The sequence below is a fragment of the Pollachius pollachius genome, assembly GCF_949987615.1.
Source record: "Pollachius pollachius genome assembly, chromosome: 2".
Classification (NCBI taxonomy): domain Eukaryota; kingdom Metazoa; phylum Chordata; class Actinopteri; order Gadiformes; family Gadidae; genus Pollachius; species Pollachius pollachius.
Window position 1 is genome coordinate 43,724,572 of NC_136935.1, and position 11,573 is coordinate 43,736,144.

The window sequence follows — 11,573 nt, forward strand, 5'->3', positions numbered from 1 at the left end:
ATGACGATGGCCGAAGTCAGACGAGTGCAGTTGACCACGTTTCCTTGCGATTTCTCTAATTCCCAAACTGATAAGTCAACGTTGCGCAGTAATGAAGCACCAAGTGCGCCTGCATCGGTAGCTCCCTCGGAGACTGAGGGGAAGGGTTCAGAAGTTACTCTGTCTTCTTCGACCGTAAGATGCGTGCTCAAATTATTTGAATCCAACGAACGCGCCTTTCCCGAGTTCAGCTATACGGAACTGGTGGAGAAACACAAGGTGGGCTTCCGGTTGGCCTGTTAAACACAGCAACACTAGGCAATACCATTGCTTTGAAAGTGCCACTGAGGCAGAGCTGGCTCGGCTAAAGCTTGAAGATGTCAATCATATTGCTGCTGTTGTGTTTTGTATATTTTTTCAGCAGAGTGGCTTCATTAAAGATGGAGATCAGAACAAATCAGAGGAGCGAAACACTCCATACCATGAGGAACTGGCTGCCATTGCCCACCAATTTGAGAATAAATATGCAAGTGGCTCTTTGTATAGCATTTCTCACTAAGAGATCCTTGAACCCACCTTTTTAATCAAAAACATTCACACACACACAAGATATGTCTGGTGGACCAGACGGCTTGCATGTCTCGCATGACTTTAAATTGTTGTTTTTATTAGTTCAATCTGTTTTTAGTTTATTCTTTAGAGACCATTTGTGTCCTCACTGGTTCCTGGAACCCCACTGTTAATGTGGCCTCTTTCTTTACCTACAGGGTGAGGTGAGGAAGAAGGACCGCATCCAAGACCTGGTTGATATTGGATATGGCTATGATGATGAAGACTCTTTCATTGACAACTCTGAGCCGGTGAGGAAGATGAGTTTATTGTGGACAATTTGTTTTATTTGAAATCTTGTTTAATCAATCCCAATTTGACAAGTGTTATCACCGATAGGGCAGCTGATATCCTTAGTGGTGGTAACCGGTAAATTGAATCATTGACATGATTTAAACAATGACTAAACTTGTAGTGTATTCCCAATGCGACCCTTGTGTTTCTTTCCTCCAGTATGATGAACTTGTACCAGCCTCCCTCACAACCAAATATGGAGGATTCTATGTCAACTGTGGCGTACTTCAGTTTTGCCACATTTCCGACACTAAGATGGAAGATTTCCCACCGAGAAGCATCAAACTGAAGCCTCCAAAGGTAGGCTATATGGTGCATTATGGTAGCATGCAGGTATTTTATAATATTTAAAAGATTATAAATGCACGACTTGGCTCTGAATACCATATGGCTGGGTTCAAACATCAATATCTGCAGTCTACCAGAGTACATTTAGTGTCTCTTTAATGACATTCATTTAAATTAAGTGACACGCGTGGTGGTGAGATGGATAAAACCGCTAAAAGACCAATAATCAAATGTTAATGAAGTATTTGCATTTTTACAAGCGTAAATCAATTGAAGGATCGGACAAACCCAAAAAGAGGCGCAGAAAAGAAGGGGAAAAACTGAAAAGGACAGGGATTAACGTTTCCGTGGAAGGGTGAGAGATTTACGCAAGGCATGCCATTTCTTGGGATGTAAGGTCGTATAGACATTGTCTTGGTGGGAGAAGACAGACCTAGCAAAGTCAATTCATGAAGTGTAGGTCGGTATCTCACTGAAACTCACAAAATGGCTCCGTTTTTGTTGTTCCTGGCAGTACTTTAACAGAAAACCTGGTTGACGATCCGAAAAACACTAAAAAGACAGCTGCCGGCCCTTTGAGTGTCACCAACATGTTAAAGAAGTTCAGAAGACAGAAGGAGAGGGAAATGCAGATGCGGGGGGATAAAGGGGGGCAGTCTTTGGGAACACCAAGGTTTCCGATGTGTCCCGGGGACGGTGGAGGGGGTGAAGGGGCTGATCCCCTGCTCAGTCTGATCGGCTCCACCAATGACCATGCACTTATCCAAGCTGCTGTTACGGTGGACTTCGACATTGACTTGGACTCTTTGTTAGACGCCACTGAAGATGTGTCCCATCTCAAAGCGGCTGAGCACGCTACAGAGATGCATCCCGTCATGGCTTCTCCAGCCAGGGCAGATGTCCACAACCTGTCCACAGTTCTGTTTCCGGACCAGCCTCAGACGGAGCTCAAAGGCGGCTTGGTATCTCAGCCTGGTACCCTACCTGAAGGCCTTTCACCAAAAGTAGAAGGGAGGATTGGAGAGCTGAAGTTGGTAAGCTTATGTTGGGGTTATTCCGTTTGGTGATTCCAAGCTAAAGGTGCATGTTTGGGATTGTAGTTTCATAATTTGGACCTTGTAATCATTTGTCGGTTGGTGTAGAAATGAAGTGGCAATTACACTTAACTGCCGTGTAGGGAAAATAGAGAGACGCTCCCACGTTTTTAAGTTAACGATTATAATGTTAAGATGTTTGTTTTTTTTAACACTCATGATGTTTTCATTCCAAATATTGCAGGATCCTCTAGAGCAGTTAAAGGAAGCTATTGGCAAAGTGATGCCAGAGCAGTTGGCACGTTTCCATGACAACCGGCAGGCACACGCACAGGTCAAGTCCACAAAGTACGCTCACTCACGGCGGATTGGATTGGTTGATACCTGAGGTTTTGCCTCAGTAATTTAAATTTAGTTTTTAAGGGTTTCCTCACTTGGCAAGGAATTGCTACTCCAGAAACTTCCCTTGATTCCCTGATAAATTCCTCCCATCACTTTGTAAATGATGGCCAAGTAATGTGAATACATTTTTATTGTCTCTAGTCGGATATTGAAGGAATTCTTAATGTTGAATGTATTTAGGAATCCCTGGTGCTTCACTCATCTACTTGTTTTTGTTTCTTAGGGGGTCAGAAGAGAAGAAGCCCAGAGAACAGAGGGTGAACTCTGAGGATGAGGGGGAGGAGAAATTCGGGAAGAGAGGTCCCCAGAAGAAGTTCAAATGGAATGAAGAGATCAGGTCTGACCAAGGAAAGACACAGCTATCACAGCTGCCTGTCATTTGTTTCATTTTATTCATAGAATGGCTTTGTCTCAAGAGGTGAATCCTTTTGGATACATAAGGCCAAAGAGGGAACTTTGTCTCTCAGAAACATATTTGCAATTCCAGTCATCTTGTAATGAATCTTGTGAAGTTTGTTCTTCTTCTAGCCGGATTGTTGTAATATTTATTTTTCTGTACTTTACATGCATGTACAAGCAGAGAATTTCTATGCCTTGTGGTGAAAGCAAAGATGGATAGATATGAAAATGAAAAGATTGAGGATCAAGAAATGGAAGAGTACCTGAAAAGCTTCCTTGACAACAAGATAAAAACTCTATGGCCCAAAGGATGGATGCAGCCAAGGTTAATTTACGTATTTGTTCATCTTCACTAACGAAAAATGCACAAAAAATCAGTTTTTGCCCCTTGTTTGAATATATACGTACTAACTATTTGCTTCTTAGGCTACTGCTAAGAGAGAGCAAGAAATTTCTCGGTCAATCATCTTCCTCAGTGTAAGTACACCACATTTTTATTCCACAAAAACTTGCCCTTTTAATATGCATACATTACTGTTCACCTCTTCTTGTAAAGCAGAAGTCTGAAAAAAGAGAAGGCTGAAAAGAAAATGGCCTCCATCAACAGCGGCTCTAACTTCAAGCATGGCTCTGCTGAAACACCTGATGGCCATTTCCGCAGTGCTAACTCCCCCGAAGAGTCTGCCCTCCCCCTGTACCCCGAAAAAAAGCCTCTGAATGAAGTCCTTACCACGAATGCTAACCTCAATGTCTCTGTGTCAATGGGGGGCACCGGGGTCAAAGGGCTTGGCGCAGAACCTCCCACACTGACCGAAACTGCAGAAAAACCACAGCGTGACGCTGACTCTGCGACCGCAGCTTCCATCCATTCACCACTGGACCTGCTGGCGGAACAAGCGCTTGCCCGAGGACTACTCTTTAATGCCACAATTTGCCAGAAGCTAAAGGCTGTGGCCGCTTCCTCTGCCAAGGGCAAGTACTTGGACCTCAACAGTCCACCCTTCCCTCCCTCCGCTCCACAGTCCAGCCCTGTAAGTTTTCCAGCAGTTGGTAAGGGCCACCTCTTTGAAGTCACTGCACCACCGGCTGCTCAGTTCCCCGGACAAGGAGAGGCTACAACAATGCAGACTTTGGCAGATGACTGCACCACCATCCATTCACCGGGAGAACGCAACCATGTTGCACGCAGTGAGTTTGTGAGCTTGTGCTCATGATACAGTGCATTGCAATGAAGTGGAATGGGCAGTTTAATAATTGCTACACTCATTTGTATAATTTTTTTTAGACCGGACCAAGATTCGTGAGGAACAAGACATTGGAACCCACGTGCAAATGTAAGCCCAAAATGTTGTCTACATATGGAGTTCACATAGAACGGCCAAAATAATGATCATAACGGTCTGAGTGATCAATTAATAACTGGATCATAGTTGTACTTTGATCCAGTTGTGTCGTATTGAATGTAATGAATTGCTGACTAATTACAAATACGATGACTTGAAATGCAATGTCATTTTGTTGCCTTTTCTTTGATTCTAGATGATTATTAATAAACATTATACAAACATTTATTATTATATTTTCACTGTTTAAACAGCTAATTTGTAGGTTTCTTTAATTTGCACTAATGTGCTGTCGGTCCCGATGACCAAGACTTTTCTTCCCTTTAAAGTCATAACAAATGGTGCACAACCATGAAATGTTTCTTTTTAAAATGTTTTCATTGTTTGTCCGTATGACAACTGTAATTACTGATTCAACCCTGAGCACTAATAAAATGAATTCATGGCATGATACCTTTCTTTTTTTTCATGGTTATTGCTTCTTGGTTCACTACAAGTTTTTTTTTCTTAATTCAAAAAGTTAATTTGATCAATGGCCATGGCATGTGTTTTGATAGATTTGATAAAAGGTCAATCAATTCTTGACTTCCTTACTTTTAATTGATCAATTTAAATGATATTGGTCTGTTAAGCTATGGTTGTTATTACCTGTTCATTTGCAAGGGGAAAAATAGATATAGACGGAGGAAAGAAAATCTAATATACAAAGTCCATGTCTCTTGGCAAAATTGGAATCAAGATAAGACAACTGGTGACATCAAATGCACAGACAACAACCAGAGCATAATTTATATTTATTCCATTTCCATGGTTTTATGCACTTTTGTCTATTCTATTAACGGTTAACTATTCACAGAAATATTCTACATGAAATAAGCACTAATGTTGTGTGAGCAATTTGCACACTGTGTACCTGAATGAGATTTTTATGGTAGGGGGTATTTATAACGCATCTTAACGCTTCTGGGCTCCGCTCACTCCTCTAACGGCGTATTTAATCAGTCCTACTTGTACGTCTTTCCATGTTTTAATTATTCATATTTATAAAGCGCCTTTCAATGACCCAAAGACGCTTACAGTGAAGGGGGGGACCTAACTCACCACCACCAGTGTGTAGCACCCACTTGGGTGATGCACGGCAGCCAATCTACGCCAGAATGCTCACCACACACCAGCTTGAGGTAGAGAGCGAGGGAATTAATGAGTCAGCCAATTGTACAGGAGGATTATTAGGGGGGGCAGATTGAATTAGGTTTAGATACCCTAACCCTTGCATTCAAAATAATAACTCCCATACAAACACACACATACCTTTGGCACTGACGCTGATAGCTTTGAGTGTCTGTGACCGCATCACAAGAGGTAGCGCTGGTCCGTGTGGTCCCAGATTCAGCTTGGCTTCACACCAGTACTGGACCCCATCATCCTCTCTGCTGGAGTTGAAGCTGACGGTGAACGTCTCTGTCACTGGTGCCTCCACAGAGTTCCTGCTGGACTGTACCGGGCCCAGCATGGTGTCTCCTCTGTAGAAGGTCACGGTGAGGTTCTGAACAGGAGCAACTTCCTGGACACGGCACTGGAGAGTGTACTGATGTCCTTCAAGCAGTGGGCCAGTGTGATTTACAAAGCTGATCGATACGTTGTCCGGAGGTTCTGCAAACACAAACACACACAGGAATGATAAAGTCACAAAGACATACATTTCAAATTAAACCAGAGACAAGATAAAATGTGTTACTGACTGCAGATGGTTAGATGAAGCACACTGGAGCAATGCCCTCTCTGGTCAGAAACCACATAGCACTTTGGTTTAAGACCCCACTCTGTGAGCCTGCTAAAGTTCAAGACCTGGAACCAATCAGGTGTTAACTCTCGTTGTCTGTCCTAAAGTGAGGGTTTAAAATAGGCATATTAGGAGTCTGTCTTGTACAACTATTTAGTATCTTCTAAAAAGCCATTTCTTGGTATAACTGGAAGAACTACACCCAGAAAATTACTTTATGCGATTTAGAATGGCCGTGTTTTATACTGTTCATACGACAAAGAAAACATTTGTCTTTGTCTTAGATTTTTTTAATCCTTATTTTCTTTAGTGTTATGTCATTTCTAGATGTTTTTATTGCAGTGGGTAAAAAAAAAAATGGGAATGTACTTCCTTACCGGTTCAACAAGCCAGCCTAGAAAACCCTCCATCATTTCTATGGAGCAGTTAGCAAACAGTGGATCCCCAAACCTAAAGCAATTGAGAATAATTGAATTGACACACAGATTAGGTGACTTCACAAGTGTACCATGTGCGCTATATATGAATTCAAATGCTAAAGTGAACATATCATTGTAACTTTTTTCTTTGATTGAATCATTATTGCAACCAACCCTATTCTGTCAATGTGACCCTCCTTGTAAAATATCAATGGGTCATAATTGTGTTCTCTTTACCTGACCACCAGTTCAGACGGTGAGATCACCAGGGTGCATTGATCTTTGCTGTTGATGTCTGGGCTCTGCAACAAACTGCTGTGGGAAGGGGAAAGTAGAGAGGATGGAAGAGCAGGAGAGACGCTAGGTCGAAGGGATGCAGGCTTGGGGGGTTGAAAATGGAGCTGTGATAGGGTGGAAGCAGGGTGTGAGGTAGCTAGGGTCCCATGGTGTGGTTCAGTGGTTTGTGGAAGGAAAGACAGACACAATACGTTGTTACTCAGAGGACACGTTACCATTGTGTGAGTTTTTAAGATACCCATTCAAGCATAAAGACGATGATCTTTGGCACTAACTTTGACCAGTGCTAAGATACTTCAATTGTTTCCTCATTTTCTAAAAGGTGCTTGCACACTGTCCTGACAAACGCAGACACCCAACTATAGAATTATGGCTGAGACTGGCCAACACCAACAATAAACTTAATCCGACAATAGTCTCTAACCCCCAATGGGTATGCCGCAATGGTCCAATATTGGAGTTTGTTAGCGTTTACTGTTGTAGTTTGCAAGAACCTTTAAATCATGAATACTATATGGAGTCAGTCTTGACTCCAAGATCACTCCAATATTTATAACTCCAGTCTCTGTTTGTGTTGTCATTTTTTAAACTATAATATCAGGTTGTCAGTCTGTCTATTTTCTTTGCTTTTTTTAGCTGTATAGGTCAAGGTGCAGTATGGATTTACTGGCATTTATCTTTGTGGTTTCAGATTGCAACCAGCTGAATACACTCTCTCCATGAGCCTCCCTTTCTTACGAGATAGGATCAGTTATAGCGGCCTGCAAGGTAAGGTGCCAGTGGATTTTTCCAAAATGATGTCATTGTCAATGACAGCAAGTAGCCAAGTGTCAAGTGATGTAGTTTGCTTGATAAATTTATGAATAATTTTGAGTTATTTAGACAACTATTTCTGTACAACTATAGGTCATAGCTTATGAGTAATGGCAATTATCATAAAAAATTAAAAACTCATCTTCTCTAGAGCCGTAAGTCCATTCTGGGCTACTGTAGAAACACAACGTGTTTAAATCTCCATCACATAAAACACATTGCTTTAACCTGAAGTAGTAAGTTCAGCATAGCTGCCAGGCACTTTCATTTCATTTGATCGCAGTGATTTCCTTCACTACCGTTTCGCCTATTTTCTTGGTAATTTCCCCTCTTTGTCCGTGGCGGGGCAAAAGTTGAATTGACATCACCAGATAGTGGAAGGAACAATATTATATTTTTCTGAACTACTGTGAACCCCTGTGTGCGAGCACATGGAATACTCCAATATTTGCCCAATTCAACAAGCTCGCCTTTCTTTTCTATGACTATTGTGTCAGGGAATCCTGGCCGTATTATTATCCTGCTAATCAGCTAATCTTGTTTATGGTGGTGCCACTGGCGTGTGCAGGCTGTGTGTGTGTGTGTGTGTGTGTGTGTGTGTGTTTCTCTATTCCCCATCAAAGGAGATGTTGTAAACAATTAAAGTGTTCACTAAATAACTCACGTAGATAACACACATCTGCATACCTTATCTGAACATTAAATCAATAGTCAGAAACGATATTTTCATGTTATTCCGTATCCGGCAAACGATTAAGAATATATCAAACGATTTCCTAATTACTTAACCAAAGATTTGTCTTATGATTGTAATGTCCATTAAATTAATGACACCATCTAAAAAGTTAACAAGTTACTTGGTTTGGCTGATAATGTGCTGCTACCTGCCCGGCCGGTAGACCACATCACTCACTCACCTGCGTCTAGGACCGAGGGAAGGAGGACATTGCAAGCCATCTACAAACACACATCCTTAAGCTTCTGTCTCCAAGCAAATGCAGTCCACGTTTGATGTCTTTATCCTTAAGCAGAGACTGGTCGTCTGAGAGGCTATCCATGCCGCTAAAGACTATTTTTTTTACCAAGTAGTACACCCAGGGGTGTAGGAATGAGTTTAACATTGGGGGGGACACATATCGGAAACCTGACAGATCCGTTAATGGTTTGAAATACAGAAATATGTCATAAATTAACTACACTGAAAAAATCCACAAATATATTTTATTCTACTAAAAAGATACATTTGTAAATGTAAAGGAAAACACATTTTGAATGGCAGCAATGAACTGATAAATATCAAATCAATTCTTTAATTGCACGCTCAATCATCCAGTTTTTTAGAATAACAAGCGGTGACAAGACGCTGTTTTGCGCTTTCAAAATAAAATAAAATATTTTTCTCCCCCTGGTATAATTTTTAGGTGGGACAAATGCGCCTGTCTCCAATATTGGAGGGGACACGTCCCCTCCATCCCCCCCGGTTCCTACGCCCTTGAGTACACCACTGCTTTGGCCTCTTTAACCCACAGTGGGCGTTTTCTATCGGTAGGCTGCACCATGAAAAGGAAGGAAGGAAGACGAGGTCAAGAATAACGTGGGCTAGCATTGTAAGCAATGAGTGTGTGAACACAAGCTATTCTGGAACCTTTCACATAAATAATAGCTTGTAAAAAACAAGCAATAGTCAGGGGTCTCCTTATTCGATTTTAGGCCTACATTTAACCAAATGTTTTGCTGATGTTTTGGAGGCATGTTGTAGTCATAAAATAAAAAAAACTAAATACACTGTGAAACCCCCATATAGTCAGTTGAATAGTATTATTTTAATTAACAGCCTTGGGTTTAGACACATTCGTGTCTGCAATTTATCTGTGATAGGTGACTTTCTCTTTCTAACGGCGGTTGAGGGGTGGGAGACTTCACATCACATGGTTCTGGACGGAAATAGTTTCAAGCACATTCCATTTGTGTCCCTAGGGGGCAGAGATGAGAGATAATTTCAGTGGGTAGAATGATGCAGGTGGCCAGGGCGACCCCGAAACTCAAGGGTTTGAACTTGATGTGCAACAGGCAGCTGCATGACGTGACTTGACATGTGAGCTTATTCAGAAAACCATTGACAATTGCTGATAGCCCAATAACTGACTGAGGTAATAACAAAAAGGGTGTACAACAATTCTGACTGAATCACACAGGCTTTACATTGGCTTTACATCGGTGACCAATCCTGTGACCCTACCTAATGATTTATTTGATTTGAACGATTTTTCCGAAGAAGACACAGCCATCGTTCTTTAGCTCAGAGACAAAATGTCCATTTTGGCCACTATACACACACATGAGGAGCAGTAAAAGACGATGAGGCTTGACGGATATGTTTTTCTTTCAATGATAAACGTAAACAGGAAAACAATGTATAACATCACACATAACAAGTAGGAACCAATTGTAAAACAATATTACATCCTTAGTCTGTATTACATCTGCATTACTATGGCAAAACAGTTCAGGTGAAGAAAATAGCATTTTTCAAATGATACTGGTTGAACATTCAGTCAATCTAAAAAAATAACCTTTCAAAGGACAACCACAAATGAAGAAAGTAGTCACCATACAACGTGTGTTTCTGAATCCCAGGGCCAGAGGGCCCGCTTGTGACAAATTGCGTGATGTGGACCATTGATTAGAGCAGGGGTCTTCAACGTTTTCCAGGCCAAGGACCCCCAAACTGATGGAGAGATGGAGCGGGGACCCCCTACTTATATATTGTATAAAATTGTGTTTTACATTAAACTGGTCCTATAGTGCCATGTATAAATGTACCTTGTTATTTTGCATTCAATACTAGGATATTCAAATAATACACTGGTTCATATATTCATGTTTTTGTTTTAAACATGTGTAAGGTACAGTGAGTAGGGTGGCCATGACACCGCCATTCATAAACATAACATAACATAATAAACTGATACCTGCCAAGGTCAACAATGTCTGTCAATTGCATGTAATCATGCATTAAAGCTATTCAAATGGACAATTTTAAAACATAAATGTGGAAATGAAAATTTGTTAGTTAGTTTGTTAGTGCCTTTCTTAACACTCCGCAGGTAGTCCGGTAACTTATCAACCCCAGCGTGTCCGGTTGCTAAGCGACTTCAACGTCTTTGGCGGACTATTCACTGCTGATCGCTTATTTTCCCGATAATGACCGGCGTTCTGTAGGTTACATTATCTACATTGTCTACATTATCCCTTACATAACAGCACTCTCCCTCTCAACAGTCTTGGCTGCGCACTCTCATCACAATACGTATTGTTTGCGGCGGAGGAGGGGATAGATATGATAGGAATAGATCTATTTCGATTATTAATCGGACCAAAAGTGTCCATGTAAACGCGGCTAGTGTGTTGTATTCATGTTAACGTGTATTTAAAGACATTTCAATTTGCGGAAAAAAATGCGGGGGGAATATAAAAAAAATGTCTAATCAACCAAAACTTTCAAGACCCCCCTGCAGTACCTCCACGGACCCCCTAGGGGTCGCGGACCCCCTGTTGAAGACCTCCGGATTAGAGTAAGTAAAGGCAACATTAGGAGCCTATTATTTACATCTGTTATGATTGTGATTTTCACAGGTTTGCATTTTGATAGGGCGCATCATCTGCTTTTCAAGATAATAAAAAAACAGGCCTTCATAATACATATGACCAAATTAACATTTGCCAGATTGCCATATAATACAGCTCTAAAAAATGGAAGGGATAGGTAACGTGATCATTCTTTTAAAAGTATTGACTATTCAGCCCTTCAGTGAAATGTAATGAAGTTCTCTGTTCAAATGTTGAAGAAAGTCATAAGGCATCAACAGGAAATACGACTGCATGCTTGCTCAGCATCCTCCGCCGATTGAAA

General features: G+C 41.3%; 1 protein-coding gene across 1 annotated transcript; it reads left to right on the forward strand.

Annotated features, from left to right (window-relative positions):
- LOC307092143 (ubinuclein-1-like) lies at positions 1–4,343 on the forward strand (the record flags this gene model as incomplete). The annotated part of the gene is given in 13 exon segments (XM_079759046.1): positions 1–258; positions 401–509; position 747; positions 749–839; positions 1,042–1,182; positions 1,431–1,525; positions 1,685–2,204; positions 2,449–2,552; positions 2,830–2,943; positions 3,187–3,330; positions 3,432–3,482; positions 3,562–4,193; positions 4,291–4,343. Coding segments are annotated over 13 exon segments (2,313 nt in total).
- Positions 4,344–11,573: the final 7,230 nt, after the last annotated feature.